This window comes from Camarhynchus parvulus, chromosome 8 (genome assembly GCF_901933205.1).
Source record: "Camarhynchus parvulus chromosome 8, STF_HiC, whole genome shotgun sequence".
NCBI classification, from domain to species: Eukaryota; Metazoa; Chordata; class Aves; order Passeriformes; family Thraupidae; genus Camarhynchus; species Camarhynchus parvulus.
The window spans coordinates 23472839-23500547 of record NC_044578.1 but is presented as its reverse complement, the minus strand read 5'-3'; the positions used below and the strand labels follow the sequence as shown (position 1 = coordinate 23500547).

Sequence of the window (27709 nt, the reverse complement as noted above, 5' to 3'; positions counted from 1 at the left end):
GGGGAAAAAACTACCTATTCTCAAACCGTGCATTTGTGGTCAGGATTAAACCTTTAAGAGATAAACTGTGCATTTGCATTCTTCTCCACGCCTTCAGTGTTTGGCTGTCCCAGAGATTTTCTTGGCTTCAGTGGGTGCTCCCTGGGATTTGTCCCTCTCCAGTGACTGCTCCCTGAAATCCACACAAAGAGAACAGGCCAGCAGAAGGGAGAATTGTGATCTTGTGTCATGCAGAAGAAGCAGTCCCATCCACCAAGTGTCCCTCTGATTTCATGATCCATTTTCCTTAGCTGGGGATGGGAAATGTACAACATTACTTACAGAGGGCTGCAGAGCCTTTAGCTTACAAGATTAGGGTTAAGACCTCACTGTTTTTCTTTGTCTTCTCTTAGCATTAAGTCAGCCATCAGCACAGCACCAGTTTTCCATCACTTTGAGTCCAGTCAGTCTTTTCCAAGAAACAGTGTGTTCTGAGCCTGGCATCTGTGCTGTGTCCTGTGTGCTGACCCCACAGCAGCCATGTGTGCAGCACGTGTGTGTCCATAGGAGAGGCCCTGTGGATTTCTGTATCCCTGAGTGAAATGTGAGATCACAAATTGAAGAGATTCAGATCCAGAAATTGTAGCTAGTCCAAAGTATTTGGAATTTAAAGAAATACTTTGGTTTTTTTTTTCTTCTCTCCTGTACTAGTATTTCACTGCTTTAAAACTCTAAACCCTAAAAATCAGGGACCTCATATCAAAAAAAAACAGAGTGGTTTTTTTTCAGTGCTGGAGGCAAAATGCTTGGATGGGAAGAGAGATTTTGTCTGTGAGTTTGTGAGAATTTCTTAAAAGCAACACAGAGGAAAAGTTGTTCTTGATATTGGCCACAAATTTATCGCTAGTCTGAGAAGTACTCTGTGAATGCACTGAGTAAACTGCTCCACAACAGCTGAATATCTGTCGTTTATTTCAATGTATATTTTGGAAGGAAGCTTATTTTATCATTCCCAGCCCTGACACCCACTCCTTTTTTTGGTGACTTGGGAAAATCCATTAATCTTTTTGGTTTTGTTTCTCTCTCTGTAAAATGAAGCTGCAGTGCTGCCTCAGTGCAAGGTTGAGACCCTTGCTGTGGATTTTGGGCATGGCCTGTGACCTCTGTGATTCACATCACCCCATTCCCAGGGGTACATTGCAGATGAGCACACCCAGCCATTCAAAGCAGGAACACTGTAAAATCTATCAGGAAAAACTTCAGAAGATTTTAATTGGTGAATTCATTATTTCATCCTAGCAGAGTGGTGTTTTGTTGTGTTTTCCCTCTCCCCTTATTCAGAATCCTGTCAGCATATGAGGTTGTCACCTTTTCAGCTGTTTCTTCATCGGAAATGGGATGGACAAAATCACATCCAAGAAAACTCTCTACTTCATCTGTAAAGGTTGAATATATTTTTCCCTGCTTGGCTGCAGTAGTTGTTTTTCTATTCTCTTAATTATATATAAAACATTTTCAGCCATTTGCCAGCAAATATGATGTAATCCATTTATTTTCAAGCAGTGTACCATTCCATGCAATTCAGAGAACCTCTTTTTTCCAGGGTAACTGGCTACTTGAGGAAAATTAGGCCAAAATTATGAAGTCTCAAGTTCCACGCTGGCTTCAGCAAAGTCTAACGCTAAAATAACTCGCTGATGACTGTAAGTGTTAGTTTAGTGTTGGTGAAAGCGAAGTTTGGCTTAAATTCCTTTATGCCAAGGGAAGCCTGTGCCAGGGAGAGAGTAATGAAACCTGCTGTGTTTGTGTGCTGTGAATTTGCAGTGGAGCAGGGGAAAATGTCTGGTCTGATATTGTTAAACATTCTGTATTGTAGGTGTGTCTTGTAGGTTCACAGGGATGGTGCTTTGGTTGGGTTATTAAATTGCTGATTCTGAGAGGGAGGAGCTGGTCAGATCTCTAGTATTGACACTTCAGTTCTGCTTTTTTGTTGCTGATTCCTTGATCCCAGGATATGGGAGTTTAAATTAGTTTTGTCTGGGTTTTCATGGGTCTTCTCTGTAGCTCTGATGGTCCTTGAAAAGGCAAAAATCTGATATTTCTGAGTCTGTGACTAACTTGGGTGCTTTATCCTCTGGCTATGCCACTTTGTGGAGTGTGACAAGTGGAACAAACTGCACCCTGGGCATCAGCCTGGCTGGTGCCTCACACAGCCTGTGCCTGCTTGGGTGGTGAGGGGACCCTGCTTCGTGCAGGTGGTGAAGAGGAGGGGCTGCAAATTCCTTGGAAGATGGACACAGAAGGATGGTCAGGCCCCAAATGTCAAACTCAGTTTAACAGTGCAGTGAAGATGTGATGTGGTGAAGAGCCTGAGCTACCTGCAGGCATTGAAGGGCTTGGAAAGGTGGTCTGAATTAATTAAGTCCAGGAAGGGGGCATGAGTCAGTCCCTAAAGCCTGGCTGCTGAATGCAATATTGTGTAAGGTCACAGAAAGTGACCACAAAGCTCATCCAGTCCCACCCCCTGCCACAGTCAGGGACACCTTCCACTGTCCCAGGTTTCTCCAAGGCCTCTCCATCCTGGCCTTGGACACTGCTAGGGATCCAGGGGCAGCCACAGCTTCTCTGGGCACCCTGTGCCAGGGCCTCCCCACCCTCACAATTCCTTCCCAGTATCCCATCTGACCCTGCCCTCTGGCAGTGGGAAGCCATTCCCTGTGTCCTGTCCCTCCAGGCCCTTGTCCTGAGTCGTTCTCCAGCTCTTTTGTAGGTGTGCTCCACTAGAATGTCAGCCTGGCTCCCAAAGTGTCTCCTCCTGTGGTTTTCCTGTGGGTTGGGAAAACCTCTTCCCTGCTGTAGAGGTGACAGCTCAGCAGCCATTTGCCATTTTATCATTCAGAGACAGTGACAAACCAGTTGGAACTATGCTGAGCATTTGATTTATGTATTTTTACTTTTCTTGCATTGCCTTTTCTGTATGGTTCTTTTTAATATTAATGCAAACTGCAAAGCTGGTGCGTGTGCCTTGACTTAAAGACAGATTGTCCTGACCTGCACTCATCAGTTCCTTTCATTTCCTGACCATATGGCAGGCAGCAGCATCCTGGGATATGTGTTTTGTGGACAATATTAGCTTGCTTCAGGTGGCTCCCACCAGCTGCAGCACCTTGGATGTCTTTGGATGAACTTGGAGAGAGTGTGGGTGGAGTTCATGCCTCTATTTCCAGGAGCATCTGCTATATGGCTAACTTTTGCTGCTGTGTTTTGAAGTTTCTTATCTGTTTTTGGTACTGTGGGCCAGATTGAAAAGTGTTTTTAAAGCAGAAATTCTTCTCCTTTGCTGGAGGGAGGTGTTAGCCCTGTGAATTCTTGAAAGGCCAGGTTAGACAGGGCTTGGAGCACCCTGGGCTAGTGGAAGGTGTCCCTGCCCATGGCAGGGGGTGGGACTGAATGGGCTTTAAGGCCCCTTCCTGCCCAAACCATTTAGGATTCTCTGGCTTCCCATCAGCCACACACCTGAGTGACTTAAGAAGGAGCCTCAGCAGGTGACAGTGTTCAGTGGAATCTATAATGCAATCTCTCACTGGCTGTGGTGTGACTTGCCATCCTGTGAGATGGCACCTGGAGCCCGTGTTGGAGGTGAGGATCCATGTCTGAGCTGTGGAGCTCTGCTCCCCCCAGCATTCACCTGGAGCTCTTGGACCAGGATTTCTCCTGGCTTCTAGCAGCATGTTCTTGTTTCTGTGCTCTTGGCCCAGAGGCTGGGGTCTGTGGTGAGGGGGGGGGCTGGCCATGGACAGGATCAGTCCCACTCCTTGCCTCACCTCATGCTGTGCTCTAGGCAAAGCCTCGAATCATAGAATCTTTAAGATTGGAAAAGACTTAATGGTCACAGTGGTCTGGCTGTAAAAGTGAGGATAACCTTGCCCTTGCCTGCAGACTTGACTGATCCCTGCAGAAACACAATTACAGAATAGAATTACAGAATGCCTTGAGTTGGAAGAGACCCATAAGGATCACGAAGTCCCACTCCTTGCTCCTCACAATCTTACCTAAAACTAAAGTGTGTGACAAAAACCTTCGCTGAGAACCTCCTTGAACTCAGACAGGGTTGGTGACATGACTTCTCTGGGGAGCCTGTTCCAGTGACACCCCTCTCAGTGAACTCTTTGCTGATAGTCCAACCTGACCTTCCCCTGGTGCTGCTTCACTCTGTTTTCCCATGTCCTATCACTGGTCACTAGAGAAAGGATTCTCCATCCTCGGAACCATTCAAAAGCAGACGTGATTTTGATTCAGACATGACTCTGGGCAGCCTGCTCTTGGTGGCCCTGCTAGAGGAAGGGGGGCACGATGACCTCCAGAGGTTCTTTCTGTGATTCTTGTCCTGTGGTGCTGAACTACCAGCCCAGGGGGTCGTGTTGGAAAGCCCCTGTGCAGCAGTGGGGCTGGCTGCCGCTTGGGACAGCCCCAGGGCTTGGAAGAGGAGGTGCTCCAGCAGCAGGAGGAAGGCCAGCCTGCCTGCAGGCTTGCTGTGATCTAGGGCAGTGCCTGGGTCCCTTGGGAGATACAAGATGTAAGACATGGCAGCTCTTCTCCTCAAAAGGAATTTATTACAGATCCATGGTTGACTTTTCTTGCTGTACCTCCTGACTGTATTTTGAAAGCAGATTCTGTGCTAACATTTTTCATCCCAAAGGTAACTGACTTGCTTGTACAGAAGCTGTAGAAGAAATAGTCAAGAAATTTACTTCTGTTTCTGTTCCTCTGTGTCTGTACTACATGTTATAAACACCTGGGATTTTATCATCCTTGTGTTGCCCAGTTTTCCTGCAAGCAGCCAGTAATTCACAGCCGGCTGAGGAGAGCAGCAGTGTTTATGATGTGCCTGTGCCAGCCTTGGCCCTGTTATCTTGCTCTGTAAGAATAAACTGAAGTTATTCTTAGTGTCTAAAGCTCCATGAGTTTCTGGGCGCACAGACAGCTCATTGTGCTGCCTGCTGAGACAGTGCTGGGGATCACACAGTGAGGTTTTAGCAGGCGGTCTGGGTCCTGGGGAGGATTTTGGCTCTGACCCTTCCAGCAGCCCTGAAAGGGGAATGGTATTCCATCAGCTGAGCGTAAACCCAACATGTTTTTCCTGTGCAGCATAGCAAACTTTGACTTGGGTGTGATAGATTTTTTTTATTACCTTTCACAAGCAAACTAGAAATAGTTCACAGACATCTGCTGATCACAGTTTGAGAACTACTGCTCTCAAGCTACCCTGAGGTTGAATTCCTTTGGAAAAAGTCTCGCTGACTTTGTCTGCTTCTGTAATCACAGAATCACAGAAGGTTTTGAGTTGACCTTTAAGCCCATCCAATCCCACCCCCTGCCATGGGCAGGGACACCTTCCACTAGCCCAGGCTGCTCCAAGCCCTGTCCAGCCTGGCCTTGGACACTTTCAGGGATGGAGTAGCCACAACTCTGCTAAGTAGCGGCTGCTAAGTAAGATAGCTGGTACAACACACCCTGAGGGTAATCAGCTCTAGGGGCAGGGATGGAATTACCCTCCCTTACTGGGCTTGGGCTGGTCTGTGTTCTGTATTATCCATTCCTGGTGGGAGCATTGCAGATCCTTGGGGTGGAAAGAGTTTCCCTGAAAAGCAGTGGAAAAAAACCCTTAAATTGTTGTAAATGCTTTTGCCTGTGCAAGGCAAGTCTGGAGCTCTTTCTCGGGGTCCAAACCTTCAAACTTGGCATGGCTCCCTGTGTGAGAGCAGGGTAGAAGGAGCTGTTGGAGTGACAGCAGCCGTGTGCGTGTTGACGGCGGCGCTGGGATTTCTCCGTGTGTCTGTAGCAATCCGTTCATCGGGCGCATGCTCCTGCCGCAGCCCTCTCCGTGCCCAGACACTGAGCCCTTTCATGGAGAAGTGCAGAGTCATATTTCTGAGTGCAGAATTAGCCAGGGGATTGTTAGCAGTGTGGGCTTGGCCAGGCTCATTTCTGAGAGCAGCCCTGGCGCTGGAGCAGGGGAGGTGTGGGCAGACACCCTGTATGTGTGCTGCCAGCAGACGGGGGAGCCCAGGGCTGGCCCCCCATTCTCTTGGGGGACAGCTTACACACAGGGCCAAGAGTCCTTCAGCCAAATGTCCTCCAATTTGACTTGCTGTCTCTCACAATTAGACTTGTCTATAGGGTGGTGCATCAGGAATACAATGCTTTGCACTAGGGTTGTTGTCCTGTGTGCCCCAGGAGTGCTCAGGACCTGTCCCAGCCTGCTGGGAGTTGCTGGGATGCTCCTGGGATGCATTGCTGGTATTGAACTGGGTGACTCAGTGGTGAGGCTGCTGCACTAGGGCAGTCCCAAGTGTGGGACCCTGTCTGACTCCAGAGTTCCTTCCTGCCTCTAACTCCACTTTTCCAGGCCTTTGTGGGCAAGGGCAGATTGTTATTCTGGTGGAATGGACATGTACTGGTATGAGCCTCAGCTTTCTCTGACTGTACAGCTCACAAGGGGCAGGGGAGGAGCAAGTACTGACCTCTTCACTCTCAGTGACCAGTGACAGGAGAGGGAAAGTGGCTGGAACTGGGCCAGGGCAGGTCAGGCTGGAGATCAGGGACAGGTTCTTCCCCAGAGGGTGCTGGGCACTGCCCAGGCTCCCCAGGGAATGGGCACAGCCCCAAGGCTGCCAGAGCTCCAGGAGGGTTTGGACAACGCTCCCAGGGATGCCCAGGATGGGATTGTTGGGGTGTCTGGTCAGGGACAGGGTTGGACTGGATGATCCTGAGGGTCCCTTCAAACTCAGCATATTCTGTGTTGATCAAAGGAGCCTTTTCAGAGGTGGGCACAGAGAAGCACGAGGTGCCACAGTCAGCTCTGCAGGTCTGGTGTGGACTCCTGCAACATGACTGCAGAAGTGGCATTTTTCAAGCTGTCATTTAGTGAGTGTATCCCTGGATGCACACATCCAGCCCTGCTGGGCTGGAAGGTGTCTCCCAGCATTTGTGCCACATTTTTTCAGGAATCCTCAGGCATACACCGAATGCTTTACTGTCGAGGTTTCTTCAGGATGTCTGTGTGCACCTGAGTATGCAGGCAGGTAGTAGCCTGCTGCAGACAGCTCTGCAGGGCTTGCTGCTCTTGTCCTGTTGACAGTCCTTTCCAGCCTGCAGCAACAGCAAAGGAATTCCTGGTCCACTGGGGAGGCACAGAGTGTGGATGGAGATCAGTCCTGAGTTCAGAGCTGACCTCAAATAGACCTGCTGGGGTGGCAGTCCTGTGGCAGGGTCTGCACAGGGGGAAGTTGTTGAAAGCCTTCTAAAAAAAATTTCTGAGTGAAGGGCTTCCCTCAGCCCTGCTGGTGAGCTGGAGGCTGTGAGCTGTGTTCTGAAGAGTGCTGCAGGAGAAAAAAATCTGTTTCAGTAACTTTTGCATCAAGCTGTGGATAAAGTTTGAAAGTTCCTGGGAGTCTGATGTGAAAATATGAGTAGTGTTGGTCTTCATTAACTGTTTAACTTTGAGCATCTCCTACCCATCTAAACATAGCCGTTTTTCTCTCTCCAGAGGCAAAAAAATCCCTTTGCATAGCCAAGCATCCTTTGCCACTTTGTTTGTAGGATGAGCAGTTTATGGGCTATTCTTACATTTCTCTACTCCAAATGCTTTTGGACCTCTTCTCCAAATGCTAAGTTTGGGGTTCATCTCACAGAACACTGTTGCTGGCACTCATTGAGCTCTTCTTCCTGTTCTCTTATTCTGTTATTTTAGGTTTGTGATGGCCTCAAAGAAAAGCTGTCTGGACAACTTTTGTGAAGAATGGCTTTATTGTTGCCTATCAGCAAAATTTTCACATGAAAGGGTCAGTTACTGTGTAAAGCTCTCCAGTGCCACACAAAACATCCTGCCTGTTTCCAGATCACAGAGCAGATTCTCAGTTGGTAAAAGAAGTTGAGAATTAGCTTAGTGTGTTTCTTATTGCTGCTTGAACTCCTAATTAATAATATGAATTAAAATATTCCATTTTTGTTCCCTCATTTCTTATATTGTTTCTTTCAGCCAGCTCTGGACAAGAGATGAAAGATCACTTGTTTGTAGTTATTTAATTACACAGTATTCCAGCCAAGAGTGTGTTTAAATTACTTTTAGTCTTGTAGGATGTTTAGAATGAGAATTATTTTTAATGAAGTCATATTTCATATTTTAAGTCAAGAGTTCTTAAGAATGTCTTGCCTGGAAGGGTACATCCCTTACACAGCTGGGAGGAATGGAACATACCAGCCTCACCCACATGACTTGGTTGTGTTCAGCCAGTCCTGTTTGTCTCTGGATGGGGCTTGGAGCAACCTGGACTAATGGAAGGTGTCCCTGCCCATGGGATGGGGTGAGTTCAAGGTCCCTTCCAGCCCAAACAGTTCAATGGTTCTGTAATTCTATGGTTCTGTGTAGAACTGGTGAAAGCTCTTGTTGGGTAGTGTAGGACAGGATTGGGAAAGGATTTGGGTCTGTGTTTCCCTCCCTGCTGGGTGTCTGGTGGTCCATGGTGTGAGTGTTCTCACCAGGGGTGAGGCAGGCTCATGGCGCTGCTCTCTCTGCAGGCTTGGTGCAGAGACCAGAGCTTTTCAGGTGTTTCTGTTTTGGGGACCCTTGGCAATGTGTTACAGGCTCATATTCAATGTGACCATGGAAAAATCAGTGGTGCTGAGCACCTAAATATGAAACCCATACATTTTTTTTGTTAGCAGAGACAAGAATATTTCTAAATCCCAGTGTTCCTTCCCAGTGGCTTACACACTTGCATTAATCTCAAACAGCTGCATCAGCTGGTGTCTGAGTTGGTTGCTGGGATTAAAGTGTCCTTTCAGAAATTACACAACTGTTGCGATTAATTCTTTCTTTGAACAACTGATTCCAGAGGCCAGTCACCACCCTGATCCTGCAAGTATGGGATTTCCTGGGCTTTCCTTAGGGACCTTGTTCCCTTGAAGCCAGGTCTGCTTGGAAATACTCACAAGATGCAGCTGGCTTTTTGTTTCTTTAAAGCTTAGCAGCTTTAAAGCATGGGGACAGCTAAAGACAGAGAGAGGACTTGGGATTGAAGCAGCAAGAACCTCCTTTGCATTGCAAGAGAATTCCCATTGCATGGATGGCCGGGAAGCTGTTGACTTTTGGCATGAGGGAGCCAGAAGGGTGATTTAGATTAGATACAAGGAAGAAGTTCTTTGCAATGAGGGTGGGCAGGCCCTGGCACAGGGTGGCAGCTGTGGCTATTCCTGGATCCCTGGCAGTGTCCAAGGCCAGGCTGGACAGGGCTTGGAGCAAATCTGGGACAGTGGAAGGTGCCCCTGCCCATGGCAGGAGGTGGAGTGGGATGGGCTGTAAGGTCCCTTCCAACCCAAATCATTCTGGGATTCCATGATTCTGTTGTGGGGAGTGAGGGACAGGAAAGTGAGTGATTTCTTGAGGTAGCATGGAAAGAGCACAGATCCTGGTGTGCACAGAAGTATGTACACACATACATCTGGGAGTCATTCACTTGGACTTGGAAGACCACTGAAGGTTTTAAAATCAGTGCTGCTGCCAGCACAGTCCATTATCCGCAGCTGCTGAAGGGCACTGGGAAAGAGTTAGAGGGGAGCCCTGTGTGCTGCATTCCTGTGCTCTGAGGTCCTGTTCTTGTCCAGCTGCCCAGCCCGGGGAGCTGCACTGCTCCTGTTGCTGGTTCCACGCTCCCACGCAGTTCCCTGCCACCCATCTGGGCCCAGGTGGCCTGGGGACCAAGTTAAAATAAAAAAACAAAAGAAGGTATTTCCAAAAGTCTGTCCTTAATTAAGGAAAGCCTGGAACAAATGCCAAGTCCCTACAAAGCCAAAAAGTCTTATACATACGTTAGAATTTTGGCAGCTTATTTAAATGTTTAAGCAGTTCTTTGAACTTGGGCTGAATGTTCAGGCTCTGTTTATGAAGTGTGTGAGCATAGTTGTGCTAAAATAAGTGATTTAGATGGCTTGGATCTGTCCAGAGTCTCAGGACTACATTGTTGGTGTGTTATCCCTGATCCCATGGGTACCTGGGAGATCTGAGATAATGAGTTTCAAATTCACAGATGTGAGGTACGGCTGGCAAACCTGAAAATCATCTATTATCTGAGTCTGGTCTCTTCTGGATGAGCAGGAGCCGTATCTGCCTGTGGTGTGACTGGCAGGGGGAGTGTTTGGAAGGATACAGGGAGCCCTGCTTGGTTTGTTGCTTTTTTGAGATGGTCCTGGGCAGGAGAACACAGAATAGTTGACAGTAACTCCATTTAAAATCATACAATAGAGTAATCAAATGGTTTGGGTTGGAAGGGACCTTACAGTCCATCCAGTTCCCCCCCTGCCATGGGCAGGGACACCTTCCACTGGACCAGGCTGCTCCAAGCCCCATCCAGCCTGGCCTTGGATACTTCCAGGGACTTAATCTGTGGTAAAAACAAACATTTTCACAGCTGAAATTAAATCCCTCTTACTGTGCTTCAGAAGTGTTTTGCTTCTGTCTTGTTTTGAGTGTTTTTCCTTCCTGTTTAGGATCCATCCCTTCTCTTCCAGTCTCTTCTGATGCACTGTTCCTGGTCAAGGTAATTCATCCCTGGCTCCCAGTGGAAACTGCCACTTCAGGGGGGGGTTATATTTTGACTTGGTTTTCTAAGCCTGGCAGCTTTCAGACAAAAAGAGCAGGGAGAAATGACTCGTCTGTTACTTTATTTACCACTTGTTTTGGGAAAACTAAATCCAAATTTATGTTTGACTCATATTAGGGCTCTGTGGCTGGACTCAGCTTTTTCAGTTATTTTTGGCCAGGCTGATCTCACACCCAGCATGAGCAGGGCAGCCTGGGTGACAGGAGCTCAGCTCCACTCGGACCAGGAGCTCTTGGGCTGCTTCAAGGGACTGAAAGCCAAAGGCTTTTATGCAGGGTCTAAATTCAGAGGTTAAAACTCCCATCCTTGCTCTGTGCATTGTGTGCCATTAGTGTTGTGGTAAAAATCATGGGGCTGCTGGAGTACATTATTAATAGTGGCTGGGGCAGGATGAAGTGGTGTGGATTTTTCCAATGCCCTGGGGTCTGAAATCCCTGGAGTCTCCCCAGGGCACTGGGGGAACCCCCCATGCAGTGCCTGTTGCTGCTGGCTGGGCTCAGAAGGGGTTCAGGTGTGGTAATCACATATCCTCTGAACAGAGAGAGGCAAAGCTCTCCCAGGATTTTCCTGGGAAGCTGTAAGAAAGGTCAGAGAAAGAATTAAAACAATTATTATCCCAATCTCTGTCAATGTTTACAAGAAGGAGTTGTCCTTTCTTGACCAGTAGGTGAGAGAAGATTCCTAAAGGCCAATCAGGTCTTAGTCCACCATTGTTTCTATAAGAATGGTGGATTTCTAATAATAAAGTGTTTTTCATGCCTTCTGATGATGGAGTTCTGTATCACCTTTGTCCCTGATGCCCCTTCAGTGATACTCAGGAAGATGCTGAGTCCTGCTCTGAGGGCTGAGCTTGTCCTAGAGTATCAGAGCACCTCTGTTAGCACAAGTTGTGGAACAGAGCACACAGAAATGTGCTTCCTCCATCACTTTGGTGTGAGCTGTAACCTCTCTCTGTTTTATTGCTGCTCAGCTCCCAGGAAGAGGGCCAAGGGGAGGTACTGGTGTTTTGTCCCCAGTTTCTGTGTTACAGTTGTTAGGAATGATCTACTGACAGGCTTTCCTTTGACTTTGGGCTTTGCTTTGGAGGAGACCCTGTGGGTTTAGGGTACGTGCTCATCCTATGGCTCTTCCTTCAGTGGAACTCAGTATTGGACCACATCCTATAACAGGCCTTGAGGGTGAATTGAACCCCTGGCTGCAGGCAGAGAAGAGCCAAGGGAGATGGTTCTTCTCAACTGGATATCCCTGGGGCTTCCTGGAATTCGGTTGCATTCTCAACTTAGTTCTGCAAGCAGCAGGAGCCCTGGAAAGCCAAGTGCATCCTCCTCCTGTGACCCATTTTCAGTGCAAGCCCAGCATCAGCAGCCTCCTGACCCTGCCATCCTTTGTGTGCTCTCAGCAGAGTGATGGGAAGGGCCCACTGGAACCTGGGTGTGCAGAATTTGGCTCTCACAGCCATAAAGGGTGAGCCCAATACCTTCCTCAAACCCTGACAGAAAGGGAAAGGGAAAAGGAGCAAAAGCTCCTTGCAGCTTTTGTTTTTGAAAGCTGGCTGCCTCTAGCCAGTCCTGACTCAGCTCTGCACTGTTTGAAAGTGAAGCACTGACCCCTGTTTGAAGCTGTCCTTCCCACCCTGTTTGCTGAAGGGAGAAGGTGGTAAATGTTGAATTCAGTAGGAAAATTACTGCAGAGCCCTGGCTGTGGAGTTTGCCTCAGCTGTGTCTCAGCATATCCCCATACTCTTGACAAGCCAGCAGCACACAGGATGCATTTTGTCCTCTAGTATTTTTCCTATGCAGATGGTGAGGGTGAAAATTTTCTTCTCTGACCCAGTGCCTGAGGTAAATGAATTAAATAGCTTGGGAGAACAGGCCAGAGTGTGAAGAAGTGAAAAAGGGGGATTGTTATTTTTAATTCCAGTTTTGGGGAGGAAAAGAGGAGAGCAACCATCAAAGCCTAAATTAACTCCCCCTTGCAAACATATTTCGAGGAGACATTATCAAGCTAAAAATATGAGCAGTTTGTAAAAGGAGCTGTTTTCTGCATGTGCTGCTGCTCACATTACTTAATTAAAACAGGAGGTGCTTAACATTGTGCTTTGATTTTCCACTGTGCATGATCCATGAGTTTTTTTGGGAAGGGTACTTTGCAGAGCATGAACAATGAGGGCTTGTGTCCATGGTACAACTCCTGTTAAAGCCAAAGTCAATATTGAAGTGGTTGTAGTTCTGTCGACATAAGCCCCTCTACCAACATTCTCACTCAAACGGTTCAAAAATGTAACTTCTGTTTATTGGAAATGGGTTTAAATCTGAGTGGAAAAAGCTGCCATGTTACTGGAATAGAGGTGTCCATCTGGAGATATGTTCTGGTCTATTTATTAAACTTTCTTTTCTGAAAAGAGTGGGAGGAATTAGAATTGTTTTCCTCTGTTTTTTCCTGGTTGTGTTGCACAAGCTTTAGGTTGTAAATCTTGTAGGGGACCTTTTTTCTTTAATTAAACGCTAGATTTTTTTAATCAGCTCTTGAAAATGGTGTTGCTGATTCACTCAAAAAAACAGGATTTGAACCTGGTGCCAGCTCAACAGTATTGCTGATAGACTCTCACACAGATAATGGTGCTTGCTTTCACAAAATACGCCCAAAATCCAGGCACTGCCTTAGTCTAAGAGCCATGTGGACAAGCCATGCTCCTGGTGAGCTGAGTGGAGCTGGGTTACACTGATCCACTCTCTTTGTCCTATCAAGTGCAGATCATGGGCCAGTAAGGATAAGAGGATGGAATAAAAACACTTTTCCAACAGAGGCAAGTGGGCAGAGGTGATAGTAACTCACCACTGAACTGAAGTCTTAGCTGTGTACTTGGCTTTTTGAAATGCTATAGAGTGCTACAGAAGAAGTGTTTATAAAATGGAGTGTCCTGATGTGCCTCTCAGGGCTTGAGGAGCTCCTGCTCCCAGTGAGAAGTCCTGCTCACATTTTAATTAGTTTGTTTTTCTTGAGCAGGGGTTGTCATTTCAAAAAAAAAAAAGAAAAAGAGGGAAAAATAAAGTATGTGCCTGTTTTTCCACACAGCGCTATTGCAAACACCAGAGCTGCTATTTTTTTCTGGGGAGAGGAAAGGTGAAGTGGTTCAGATACTACAAAAGGAGTCAGTGCTGATGCTGTTTGATCTCTAATTAATTTATCCACTAAACTAATAATGATAAATTGCTTTTGTAATGGCTTGGGTTGTTTGGAGTTTTGGAGGGTTTGGTTTGGGTCTTTTTTGTTGGGTTTTTTGAGCTCAAAGCTGGAAGAACAAAGGTTTGCCAAAGTGCTAGTCATAGGGTGTGTTTCATCCAGGGTGGAACAGACTTTATTGCCTTTGAGGACTTCTGGGCTTAGAAATGCTGCTGGGTGGATATCCTGGAGAGAGCTGTCCCTTCTTTGCGCCAGAGCCTTGGCTGATCCCTGCCTTTGAGAGGTCTACTGGGATGTGGATTTACCTTCCATGTATCACCATGACAGCCTGGGCACTAAAGTCATGGAATGATGGAATGGTTTGGGTTGGAAAATGCCGTTTTCTGCCAACAGATTCCTTGTGGGTAGATCTAGAGATCCCTTCAGGCTCCATTTGCTCGTCTTGCTTCTGGATGGAGGATGTTGGCTGATGGTGTCATCCAGGGTGAATTTTGTCAAGGGCCTGCTGCCCTAGCAGGAGCAGGATGGAGTACCCCAGGTGTGATGGGAAGAGCATCCTTCATCCCCCTTGTTGTGCTTAGGGAGGTCTTCCTCCAAGTCTGCCAGTCACTGCCATTCAACTTCAGAGTTTCTTCTGCTAGTCAGAGATTTGGGCTTTGTGAAGCAACTCTGAGCAACTGAGGAAACAGCTTTCCATCATGGTAATCCTTTTCTCTGAGACTGGATGACTCTACAATTTCATGTTGTCACAGAAATTTGTGTTTCATTTGAGAGCTCTGCATTTCTATTGCACAGCCCTGCAAACAGCTCCCCATCTAAAACATTTTGGGCTTGTGTGCGCACAAAGTTGAATGGAGAAGGATCTCCTGGCTGAGATGGGAGCAGCCAACATGAAACTGAGATTAGTTTGACATGTATGCAGCTGGAGCTTGCCCTTTCCCTGCCCAGACTGCAGCAGATCCCTTCACATGTCCCCACTGATGTGAGGTTAGAAGGACTGGGATGGAGTTATAAAGAACGGGATGAGCCTTGCTGACAGGAAGAGGCACATGGACCTGACTCTGTGAGTGCTGTGTGCTTACTTTAAAGGGTCTCCATGGTCCTTAAGGCTGGTCTGGACCTGGAAAAGAGGATGTTGTGGGATGAGTTGCAGCATTCCCAGGGTGGCCACCCTCCTCTTGGCCTCGTTTGTGTGATGCTCAGTTGCATTGTGGCCCCAATGCCACCTTGGTGCCACTGCAGCTCCAGTGACGACCATGAACATGAAGCCACTCCCCAGGTCTCTGGTATTTTAGGAATTCTGGAGCTGTTTGCTGACTGTGCAGCTGGAACCTGGGAGGAAAGCAGAGTGAGAGCTGTGGAATGCCTTGGTGGCTCTGGGAGCCCAAGGAAGTGAAAATGGGCTCCAGGGGATGAGCTTCATCCATAAAACACATGGAGCAAGCTGGACTTACACCAAGTCAGCACTGAGACTTTTCTAGTGCAGTTTGAACATCATTGCAAACCAGATCTATAGTGCAGCACGAGCCAGGGTCCTGGACTAAAGCAAACCCTGACTAAGCCCAGCCTTGCTCTGTCACAGGAGAGCTGTTCATGACACAGGAACCAGCCTCTAACACTTGCTGAACTTTCACTATTTATTGTTTCAGCAGACATGAATAAATATTCAACAAATAAACCTCCTAGCCTTAAGTGATTGTAATGTTCTGACTATAAATAAACTGAAAATCCAAGTTCTTGGTTCCTTTTTTACTGTAAAGCAGGCTAGACCCCATGGGAATGATATGTTCCTGTTGCACAAACTGAAAAGGGTTCATGTCCTGGTTTTCATCTGTAGGGTCATATGGTGTCTTGGAGTGGAGGTATTTTCCTGAAATAGCTTTGGAGTAGCTGTAGGGTTTGGGATGTGGCTCTTTTCTCTCCCGTGGCTACAGGGAGCTCTGGCTTTAAGGTGGAGGATGTTCTGGGAAGTGCCTTTGGGTCTCCGGAGCTGGAGGATGAACCAAGAAATGTATAGCAGTGGAGGGGAGCTTCCAGCAACCTCCCTCAGTGATGTTTCACGCTGGCTTTACTGTCTGCACCAAACCTTGTGGGACTGTTTGTACTCCCAGAGGAATATGCAGGGATTATAAATTCCCAGTGGAGCTTGCTGAGCTGTGCACTGCCACAGGACTGTGCTTTCCTGCCCATTCCAGCTAGGAAAAATGAGCAGCCCTGTCAGTGACAGGGGTTTGTGGTGGGATCTGACACAGCCCCATGGTGGGGGTGCAAACCCTGGTCCTGGGGAGGAGCAGCTTGGATGGGAATTGGCTCACTCATCCTGTGACTTGAAGGCTCAAGTCACAGGATGAGCATCCCAGGCAGAGAGCAGTGTGTGGGAGCATTTCCATGGGATTGCTGTCAGGGATGTGAATCTGTGCCTCCTGCTCCGGTCTGTTCAGCTCTACCCTGAGGGGAAAAATCCATTCTTCAGCGAGCACTGTGTCCCTCCCCTCCACTAGGGCACATTTTAGTCATTTGTTTCAGTTATTACATGGTTCTTTTGTCAGCCCACAGGCTTTGTGCCCTTCCCCTTTCCACAGTGGTGGTACTCAGTCACCAGCTGGGGTTAAACCTCAGCCTTAAACCTGTTAAACCTCAGTCTTGTCTTTTTTGGTGGCTGGACTGGCCAGAGGGCTCCATGGTAAAGCAAGGTTTAGTGACAAACCTCGTGCTAACTGCTTCCCTTGCTCTTGCTCTGCCAGGGCAGCCACTGACCACAACATTGACAACACCACAGCAATCCTCAGGGAGTGGCTGAAGAATGTGCAGCACCTGTACCACGACGTGGAGTGGAGACCCATGGAGGAGCCCCCGTGAGTACCTGGGAGGGCTCTTGGCTGCACAGCCCAAATCCCCAAGGTTTTCTGTTTCCAAACCAGGAGCTGGTACTAAATGTCCAAGTGTTAAAATGTGGATTATTTGCTTGCTGGAGTCTGTCCCATTAAAATTGTTTTCTTAGGGAAAAAGGTGAAGTAAGGTCTCTAGAAAGGTCTCTGACTTTAGTGAAGCACCTCATGCAGAATTTTGTGGAAGAAATAATTTTCCATTCAGTTTTTTAGCATCTGTCACTGCTCTCTTTGCATGGTAAACAAATTACATCAAGAGCTACAGGGAATTAAAATTACCATTCTTTATTTGCAAGGAAGCAGAGAAATTATAGCCCCATTCATAATATCTATGAAAGCTCTGACACATCAAATATCCAGTAAGTGCTGAGCCATAGAACTAGATTTAATTCCACATATTGTGCCTTTACGTGATTTGCAGGACCATTGCTTTGAAATATGATGTGTTGGATTTTTATTACTTTAATTTTTATTTATTTTGAAGATCAGCTGTTCCTGGGCTTGTTCTGTTTTCAGTTTCTTCCATCAAGGAAAATTACATCAGTTTCCCCTTCCTTTAGGCCTGCTTTTATATTCGAGTTCCTCACTGCAGTGATGGGGAGCTTGTGGTACAAACCCCCAGGGAGTGCTGGTTTTATTGACATTTTTAATCCTTTCATTTGAATTGAGTTTCCTTCATCCTGCCAAACTTTGCTCAAGTTCTGCAAAAAACCTTTTGAAATTCTTAGCTCCTTCCCTGACTTAACTCTGGCATTGTTTCAAAGTCCTGGATTTTTATTCCTCGTTGGGATCTGCCCCTGGGTTCCCTTCCATCTTTGTTAAAAAGCCCTTGCTTGTGGAGCTGAAGGCAGAGCCATGCATGTGGCTTTGCTGCTGTGGTGGGGCCAGGTGTTGGGAGATTTAGGGGCTGCTCCTAGGATGTGTTAGCACTTCCCAATAATGCCCAAAGCTCCAGGGAGGCCAGGCTGCCTTCATCTTCACATCCCAGCCCTGCTGGTGCTGCTGGGCCGAGGGGGGCTGGAATTGCAGAGGCCAGATGAATTTGTACCCCAGGTCAGGGGGTCAGGGGGCTGCAGGTGGGTTTGGAGGGTCCCCTCTGCTGCCACAGCAGCTCCTGCCCTGGGTGGTGTCGTCAGAAAACTGGCACTGCTTGTTCTCTGGTGCCTTCTGTGCTCGTGCCAGCACAGAACTTGGAGTTATTCTCCTTCAAAACCTCTCCTGGGTTGCCTGAGGTGACTCTAATGCTGTTTTGCTTTCCTAATGAAGGCAGCAGTAGAACTTTTTCTTTCTTTCTTCTTTCCTCCTTCTTTCCTCCTCCTTTCCTCCTTCTTCCCTTCTTTTTTCTTCCCTCCTTCTTTTTTCTTTCTTTCCTTCTTTCTTTACTTCTTTCCTTCCTCTTTCTTTCCTTCTTTCTTCCTTTCCTTCTTTCCTCCTTCTTTCTTCCTTTCCTTCTTTCTTCCTTCTTTCTTCCTTCTTCCCTCCTTCTTTCCTTTTTTTTCACTTTTTTCTGTTTTTTGGTGTAATAAGGCCCAGACATGAATTACAGTCACTTTTTATTTCTTTCCTAGGTCCTACCCAGAAGAGATGGGGCCGAAGCACTGGCCCAGCTCTCGGTTCAGCCACGTGATGAAGCTGCGCCAGGCTGCCCTGCGCGCTGCCCGGGACAAGTGGTCAGACTACATCCTGGTGAGCACGAGCTCTCATTTATTACTAAAGCTTTACAGGTCCTCTCTTCGGTACTGGGGGCTGTCAGAAAGTTTTCTCTCCAGCTAAAGACAGGTTGAGATGTTGTGGGTCATTTCTTGCTCTGGTGAGCCAGAGACTTTGCGGTGAGGGAGGTGAGTCCTGGCTAAGCTTGGAGCTTTCTCCACAGGCACCAGGACTGAACACAGTCCTGCTGGTGGGAGGGTCCCCCAGATTGATCCCCACCTGGTAAAACGTATGGGAAATAGTTGTGCAGGGCAGCTGTGGGAAGGTGCTGCCTTTGGTCACTGTGAGGGGGATGTTCCCAAAGCCTCCAAGCAAGGTGAGGTGTGAGGGCAGTTGAGGAGTTGTTCTTGATGCTTTTCACAGAGTGAGCTCACCCTGAGTTTCCAGTGATGTTATTTTCCCTGGCAGCTCCCTGTGCTGGCATGAGGTTGTATGGAGTCAGGGAAGCTCTCTGCCCATCTCATTGCTGTGCCCAGGAGCAGCTGCCCCCAGCTTTCCCTGTGACAGCCCTGTGCCCTAGGGAGTTAAACCCACCAGCTCACTGCTTTTAGGGTGGTTTTTTGCTGACCTCGTGGAAACAGTTTTTTTGTTAAGGCTGGAGAAGGCCTGAGATCTCTGAGTCCAGTTGCTGACCTGCCATGTTCACCATTAAGCCACATTCCCAGGTGCACACATTTTTCAACACTTCCAGGGCTGGTGAGTCCACCCCTGCCCTGGACAGCCTATTTCAATGCCTGGCCATTCTTTTAGAAGGAATTTTTCCTCATATCCAGTCTAAACTTCCCTGGGAGCAGAGCCTGACCCCCTGGCTCTCCTCTCCTGTCAGGAGCTGTGCAGAGCCAGAAGGGCCCCCCTGAGCCTCCTTTTCTCCGGGCTGAGCCCCTTTCCCAGCTCCCTCAGCCCCTCCTGGTGCTCCAGACCCTTCCCCAGCTCCATTCCCTTCCTTGGACAAGCACCAGCCCCTCATTGTGAGAGGCCAGAGGTGCCCTAGTGTTGTGGTGTTGTTGGGTTTTTAGGACGAGGTGAGAGATGAGAATTTCACTCTTAAGTTTTCAGAAGGTTGATATTCTATTCTATTCTATTCTATTCTATTCTATTCTATTCTATTCTATTCTATTCTATTCTATTCTAAAACTATACTAAAGAAAGAGAAAGGAGATATCAGAAGGCTAGACAAGAATGAATAATAAAAACCTGTGACATACTCAGAGAGCCTAACACAGCTGGCTGTGATTGGCCATAATTAAAAACAATTCACATGTTGGGTAAATAATTTTTTAAATTATATTTTAAAGCAGTAAAACAGGGAGAAGTTGAAGCTTCCCAGCAAAAAAAAATCTTGGTGAAGGGATTTTTCATAAAATATCATGGTGATATGGGGACAGGCACTGCCCTGGGCCTGTGCCCACACCAGGGCTGCTCGTGTGCCTCTGGCTGCCTCATTCCCAAGAAAGCATCAAGGGAATCATATTGCTTCATCTCTTAACAGGTTTTTTTTCCTCTTCCTTCTGTAGTTTATTGACTCAGATAATCTACTGACCAACCCAGAGACCCTGAAGCTGCTGATAGCAGAGAACAAGACCCTGGTGGCACCGATGCTCGAGTCCCGCTCGCTCTACTCCAACTTCTGGTGTGGCATCACCCCCCAGGCAGGTGACCCCAAGAACAGTGCTGGGGGCTGTGTGACTGGTGTCCTCCAGAGGCTCCTACCCCTGTCTCTGGAGCAGCAGAGAACCAGAGAACCTCTCCTGTTCTCTGGGCTTTCCCATCTGCTGCTGTAGCTCCGAGGTGGTGTTAGCACGTGGTGTGATCCCACACAAACCATTCTTCAGAATTTTTTTTAAGGTGGTTCCATGTTTCTGTAATGGCCTTAAAACCCTTGGTGCCTAATTTTAGGCCAGGTTTTTTTTTTGTATAGTGATGCTAATCCAAGAGGAATTTGCTTTTCTTTCCACAGATCTCCATTGTGTCTAAGTTATCTCTCTCATCTATGAGCAGGATTTTTTAAGTGGGGCAACATCCTTTGCCTTGTAGGGAGTGTATGTGCTGAAGTGTGCATGTAACAGGTACCAGTGGTGAGCCTAAAAATTAGAGTTCCATGTTATTCCCTTTCCATGTTACTTCTGATCCACATAACTGCATTGGCTCATCTGTAGATATCTAGGGAATTGTATAAGGATAGGGCAAAAAAGTGAGTGTTACTTCCCCAAAATACTTTCCTTTCCTCTGGCAATCCCCTTCCGGGTTTTTGAGGAATACGTTTGTCTTTAAAGCTCTCAGTGATTTTTTTTTTATTCTACAGAAATCCCTGTCTGAATCTCTTTTTTGGCACCCACACCATCTTCTGGCAAGGAGTTCCACAGTTCAGACCGAGTAATTGGATAAAAAATAGCAGGAAAAGGTCCTGAACTTTCCAAAATCTTGGGAAGTAAATAGGGAGATAAGAAAGGGAGTGTAACAAGGTGTGTTTGCTTGTTTCACTTGGGTTTGTTTGCTTTGTTTGGAAATGGAGATATAAACTTCATAGCAAAGGTATTGATTGTGCTTGAAGTTTTTAAGGCTTAGTCCTGAGTCAGCCAAGGTTTTCCAGGGGTACATCAGCCCTGCTTCCAGGCTGGAGTGGATCTCTGCCCATCCCCAGCCCCAGCCCTACCTCTCCAGCAGGAACTTTCCACCATTACCAGCACTATCTGAGAAAAGGGGAGAGGAAAACCAGCAAAGGCATCTTGCAAAATGTGGTTTAAAAAAATATCCTGCCGGAGTGAAGAGGAAAGTTCTCCCTTTATTTTTCCTTTTCTCTTGTTTCTGCATGTGGTCCCAGGGCTGTGTGTGCTCAGCCTTGCTCTCCCAGGGGGCTTGGGGAGGGAATCACAGCTGGAGCACATCCTGAAACACAGCCTCCCCCAGCACAGGGCTACAGTGAGCCAAGCCAGCCCCAGACAGACTGGCATTTTTCTGTCATGGAGCCAAACTGGGGAGAGGCAATAGTGTGGGGGAGTTGGAGCCCTCCTTGCCCACATGGTTTATGAGCAGGGACAGCCCCAAAAGCCCAGGGTGAGCCTGGAGGGGGAAAAATGAGTGTGCAGCATCTTCACTTGTGGGCATTCTCAGGTTAAAGGCTGGATGTGTTAACCCTTCCTTTGGTGGGAATGCCAGTCACACCTCCTCCCACCTGCTCCTTCCTGTGGCACTCAGGATGGCTGTGTTTGGGATACCCCATCCTCACAGTATGGTCACAGTGCACCTGAAAGGCAGAGGCAGATGGCAGATCCATAACCAGGCACATTGCACCACACCCTGGCCCCACACAGAGCAGTTCTGCTGGCTTTTGCTCAGCCAGTGCCTGAATGCTCATGGAAAATTGAGCATAAATGGAGCTTTGACTTCTTTTAGTGACTCATTGTTTCTGTAAAGCCCAGAATCTGCTCTGGATTCAACCATCCAGATGTCAGTTTGATGCTCTGGGGTTTTCTTCCTGGAGGAATGCAGTGTATTTATGTCCACATGAGCCACACACTGTGGGTGTTGCACCCAGAGTGCTGGAAGTGTGGCAGAGCTCCTGCCTACAGGGAATTGCCCAGGAGCTGACTGAAGTGCCTCCCCAGGCAGAGTCAGGAGTGAGTATCAAACCTGCCTGCCCCAGGGTGGAGGAAGCAGGGATTCTTACACAGCTGATGGAGTCTGAGATGTTGCCTTCGCTGCAGTGACAACAAATGATTCTTTTTAAAGATATGGATAGGATAGAATTTATGGATAGAATTAATTTGCAGATCCTACTCTCTGGGATACTAAATGGACTTTGTGCCTGTTGAGTGTGGAAGATGTCATGGATGCTCAGCAGATTCCAGGATCAGGCTGGAGAGTCTAAGTGCAAAAAAGGTTTTGAAGAACCAGGAGAAAATAGTCTGAGGTTTGAAGCTCCATCGCAGGGGAATTTTACAGTGGAAAGGTTGGGCTCTCCAAGAGCTCCTATAGAGTAGGGAGAAGGTCAGTTTTTACCTTTTGGGAAGAAGACTGTTTCTAAATACTTGACTGAGTTCTTTCCAAATGGGAGGCACTGAAAAAGCTGAGAGTTGAGCCCTGGTGAGCCTCTGCTGGAGAGCTCAGGGTGTGAGCTCTTGGTAAGGAACAGCTTTGAAACGGGAATCTCTTGTGCCAACAGCCCCCTCTTTGTGGTTTCAGGGCTACTACAAGAGGACCCTGGAGTACCCCCTGATCCGGGAGTGGAAGAGGATGGGCTGTTTTGCTGTCCCCATGGTGCATTCCACGTTCCTCATTGACCTGAGGAAGGAGGCCTCTGCCAAGCTGGCCTTCTACCCCCCGCACCAGGACTACACCTGGAGCTTCGATGATATCATGGTCTTTGCCTTCTCCAGTCGCCAGGCAGGTGTGTCCAGGGCCTCTGCTGGGGAGGGCTCCCTCCTAGAGACACACAGGCCTCCACTGCAGCCTCACAGCCCTGAAGTCCTGGGTGGGCTTCCATGGGGAATTCAGACCCTGCTCCCTTTCCTCTCTGGGGTCTCTTAGGGGTAACCAGCAGCAAGTGACTGGAAAGGCAGTGTTGGATTGCTGCTGGTTTCAGAGGGTGTGGGGCTGTTCCTGGGATGGGGCAATATTTCAGAGACAAACCCTGGGGTTCCACCCTTGGTTGGTGTCACAGCAGGTGAACACAGGTGGGTGCTGGGAGAGTGGAAGGTGGTCTGGGGTGAGGGATCTATAGTTACCACTTCCAAAAGATCCATGAGGAAAGGGATGATGACAAGAGACTCTTCTTAAACCATAGGATCCTAGAACAGTTCAGGTTAGGGGGGACCTTACAGCTCATCTCATTCCACACTGTGTGCACAGACACCTTCCACTAGACCTGGTTGCTTCAAGCCCCATCCAGCCTGGCCTTGGGTACTTCCAGGGAGAGGAAATCTCTGGCTGCTGATGTTTTAAGAGAGCTCCAGGTGTTGCTGAGACATCACTGGCTCTGAAGTGCCTTGTGCTGCTGCTGTTTGTGCTTGTGGTGAGGATGTTTAGTCCCGTTGATTTCTGGAGAGTGGCTCTTGGGAATGTTCTGTCTCCAGCTGCCAGACCTGTGTGTAGCAGTGTCACAGCTGAAGGGGGTTCCCAGGGCTGTAATGGCCATCTCTGTTGTTCTTTGCCTGCTGTGGTGGAAAGGGAAAAGTTTGGGGCATTACAAAGAAAAGGGGGTTGGTGAAACCTCAGCAGCACCCATAAGTGCCTTCTGTTCAGAAGTGAGTGGGTTGGTGGGGTGAATTATCAAGGCAAAGTTGTTCATGAATCCTCTGAGTGATGTGCAGTTGGTGCCCCCTGTCCTCTGCAGAAGATGGAATGTTAAGGAGAGCAGGAAGGGGCTGCTCTTGGGAGCAGGCAGGCAGGGAGAAAGCCAAGGAAAGAAGGGTTGCTGTTGTTGTTGTTGTTCTGCAGGCTGAGCCTCCCTTCCCAGTGATCCCAGACCAGCACAGCAGCCACCAGCTGCCTGTAGCTTCCCTTTAGTGCTGGCTCTGGTGGGCAGGTTTTGACAGCAGCAGCAATGATGCTGTTGTCTTGGCAGAGTGAGCAGGGCGTTCTCAGAACCAGCTGTAAGAGGATGAGGAGTGTCAGACAAGATGAATGGTGGAGGAGAGGCAGCAAGAGCTGAGATTGGAGCCCCTGGGAGGCAGAGGTGAGAAGGGAATGGCAGAGCAGCTTCAGGGTCCTGACTTTCAGAGTCGGGCCATGAGTGCAGAAGCACAAGAGTGAGACCCCCAGGCCATTCAGTTCAGTGTTTCCCCAGCACTGCCAAATCCATCACTGAACCGTGTCCCCAGGTGCCACCTCTTGGCTCCAGAGGAGAGTTGAGGTTTAAGTTTGGAGAGCAAAGCAGGCTGCTTAGAACCTACCCCTCCACTGCTTCCCTCTGACAGCTTTCCCAGAAGTGCAGCCTCCAGCCCCTGTGGTAACTGCAGTGCATTAGCTCCAGCTGCTTCAGAAATATTTCAGGGATTCAAACCCATCATTTTTTCCTTCTGTCCTACAACACCAGCTTTTTCCAGGACTGACCCATGACATGGAAGGCTTTGCTCCAGCTGTCTGGCCTGTTCCTCTGCTCAGATTGTTGACTTGTGTCCTGAGCTCAGTCTTGTCACCCAGGATAAAAGGATGACATCCAAATTCAGAAATGTGAAAAATGTGTGAGCTTTGAGGGAAATTTCTTTTTGGAGTAATTTCACTTACTTTCCCTCAAGTCAGAAATGATACTGGCTTTTGTCCAGGCCAAAAGCTGTGCTTAAAAAATCATCAATTCCCAACAGGCAGTGTGCTGCTGGAAGCAGCTGTTCTGGGGTGCTCCAAGGAGCATCCCACCTCTGAGAGAGGACGTGGCCTGTGTGGGAGTGCTGCATCTGAGCAGAGCTCAGTGGGAGTGTTACTGCCAGCACTGCACTCTGCAGAGCCCCTTGCACTCACAGGAGAGCTTTTAGCCAGGTCAGCCTGGAGAAAAGGAGGCTCAGGTGAGACCTTAGAGACCCTTCCAGTGCCTAAAGGGGCTCCAGGAGAGCTGGAGAGGGACTTGGGACAAGGGATGGAGGGACAGGAGAATGGCTTCCCACTGCCAGAGGGCAGGGTTAGATGGGATACTGGGAAGGAATTGTTCCCTGGGAGGGTGGGCAGGCCCTGGCACAGGGTGCCCAGAGAAGCTGTGGCTGCCCCTGGATCCCTGGCAGTGCCCAAGGCCAGGCTGGACGGGGCTTGGAGCACCCTGGGACAGTGGAAGGTGTCCCTGCCATGGCAGGGGTGGAATGAAATAAGCTTTAAGGTCCCTTCCAACCCAAACCATTCCATGATTCCATGATCTCCTGAGCTGCCTTTCAGCCTGGGTCTCTGAAGCCCTTGAGCCAGCCAGCAGGGTCTGGTCAGAGGGAAGTGGGGACAGTTTTGGTTCCTTAACTGTAGCTGTGGTTTTAGGCTGTGACTGTAAATCCTGGACATTGCCTTTAAAGCCCATTAAGAAGAATAATACAAACACCTGTAGTTTTTCTATCCCTTGTAGCAATCATTTACTTTGTTATAAAAACAGAGCTGGAGAGTGAGTGCCCCTCCCTCCTTTATGGGAGCTTTACCATTTTCAAGCACATTTAATCCCAGACAGAGCAGGAACACTGGTGTGAATCTGTGCAGATTAAGTTCAAGGCAGCGGAAGATAAGAACAGAGATCAGTGAGCCAGATAAGATTAGTTGATTAGATCAGTGCCAAATCCATTCATGTCTGCAGGTAGTAGTTTTTTTATTCTGCCATTTACCTAAATTGCAGCTGACAGCTGAATGTGTTTTGGCAAGGAGCATAGCCAGCAATTTACTTGTAGAACTTAACATGAGAGAAACACCAGAGTCATTAGTGCTAACAGTTCCACTCTGCTAAAAATACCATGGATTAGGGGCACTAATAGATGAAAGCATCAGCTCACCAGGTAGTGTCTGCTTTTCATTTATTTCCTCGAGGGAGGGGGCTGGTTAAGCTTGTTTCATTAAAAAAAAAAAATTAAAAAGAAAGACAAAGGCAGTTTTTGGCTGGTTGCTTGGGTTCTGGCAGCTTTGATTTGGGGTAATTAATAAAGGACCTTACCAGAACTCAATGAAAAACAACGGAAATGCTTCCCTTGGCTTCTCGGGATGTGGCTTTTGAGCATGTTGCCTGATGTGAAAGGCAGAGTTACAGCCAGTGGTGAGCAAATCCTTGTCATCCCAGAGGGAAAAGCGTTCTGCTGATGCTGGGATGTTCCCACTGGGTGAGGCTGTGCCCTGCAAATGCATTTACTCCAAGGACAGGCTTTGCACCTTCTCTCTGTTTCCCACCTTCAACAAGCAGTTGCAAAAGCTTTTGAGTGGAAGGGTGTTAATGTTGTCACATCTGTTCTCCTCACTGGTGTCTCTCTCGCTCTGGGATTTTCCTTTCATCTTCAGGGCACAGTAGCAATTAGTTCTGGAAAGGACTGTGTTTGCTGGTGACTTGGCATTTCAAAGGTTGTTGTCATATGTATTCCTCAAAGTCCTTTGCCAGCAGCACAGGTGAAAATGTATCACCTTTATTTCCTAGCCAAAGCAAAAGGAAGCAGTGATAAAGAATGGAATGGGTTGAGTTAGAAGGGACCTTAATGATCATCTCGTTTCAGGGACACCTCCCACTGTCCCAGGTTGCTCCAAGCCCTGTCCAACCTGGCCTTGGACACTTCCAGGGATCCAGGGGCAGCCACAGCTGCTCTGGGCACCCTGTGCCAGAGCCTCAGCACCCACACAGGGAACAATTCCTTCCCAAAATCCAATCTAAACCCATTCTCTTTCAGTGGGAAGCCACACCCCTGTCAGCCCAGGCCCTTGGAGGATCAGTTAGGCAGCCAGCAGGGATTGGTTTTATGGGAGAGGCCACTTGCTGCCAGCCTGGCCAAACAGAAAGTGGAACTGGAATGATTCTGACTTGTTTGCTTATGAAGCAGAACTTCTTGGGACTGAGGTCCTGGCACAAGTGTGTTTGTGGCAGTGCAATGCCCTGGTAGCAGGCCTGATTTCTGCCTCTCTGTGATCCCCAGGAGTCCAGATGTTCATCTGCAACCGTGAGCACTACGGGTTCCTTCCCATGCCCCTGAAGCCGCAGCAGTCGCTGCAGGAGGAAGCTGAGAATTTTGTGCACGCCCTGATCGAGGCCATGAGTGAGTTGTTGTGCCCTTGCCATGATGGACCCCCCAGGTTAATGCCTGCAGAGCTCTCCTGCCAGCAGCCCAGCTCTCATTCTCTTGCAAGTCTGCATCCCAACCTGTCTGTTCTAATCTTGTTTTGATAAGCACTTTTCAAATTTTTCCACCGCTTTTCTACCTAGGGATGTAATTGCTTCATGGTCAGGTCAACCCCATCCACAAAATCCCTCAACTTCCCCAGATCAAGTGCATCTTTCATGTGGAATGGGTGCTGCATGTCCATGTTTTTTTCCTGATGTCTGTCTGGCACATGGCTGCTGGCTCTGGCTTTGCCATGTGCTGCTTCCTGCTGTTCCCGTGCTGCAGTGGCTCCTCATCCCAGGATCCCGGGATGGAGGGAGGGAGAGAGACACCTTCAGACAGGTCATGTCCACTGCAGGGAGTGCTCGAGGGTGACTCTGGGGTCTCTCCTCTCTTTCAGTCGATCGCCCTCCCGTGGAGCCCTCTCAGTACATCTCTGTCCCTCCGAAGCACCCTGACAAGATGGGCTTTGATGAAGTAAGGAGCCTGCTCTGCTGTTTATTGTCTTGTCTTCTCACTCATCCCCTGA

The 27709-nt window shown here is 48.2% G+C and overlaps 1 protein-coding gene across 1 annotated transcript in view; it reads left to right on the top strand.

The window, feature by feature from the left end:
• Nucleotides 1–27709, top strand: part of COLGALT2 (collagen beta(1-O)galactosyltransferase 2) — a 47806-nt gene that overhangs the window by 13862 nt on the left and 6235 nt on the right. Inside the window, exons 2-7 of the mRNA XM_030953572.1 lie at nucleotides 16568–16678; nucleotides 18280–18397; nucleotides 19936–20070; nucleotides 22604–22808; nucleotides 26995–27114; nucleotides 27581–27657. Of these exons, the coding sequence (XP_030809432.1) occupies nucleotides 16665–16678; nucleotides 18280–18397; nucleotides 19936–20070; nucleotides 22604–22808; nucleotides 26995–27114; nucleotides 27581–27657 (669 nt within the window). The 5' untranslated portion in view covers nucleotides 16568–16664. The remainder of the gene's footprint in view (nucleotides 1–16567; nucleotides 16679–18279; nucleotides 18398–19935; nucleotides 20071–22603; nucleotides 22809–26994; nucleotides 27115–27580; nucleotides 27658–27709) is intronic.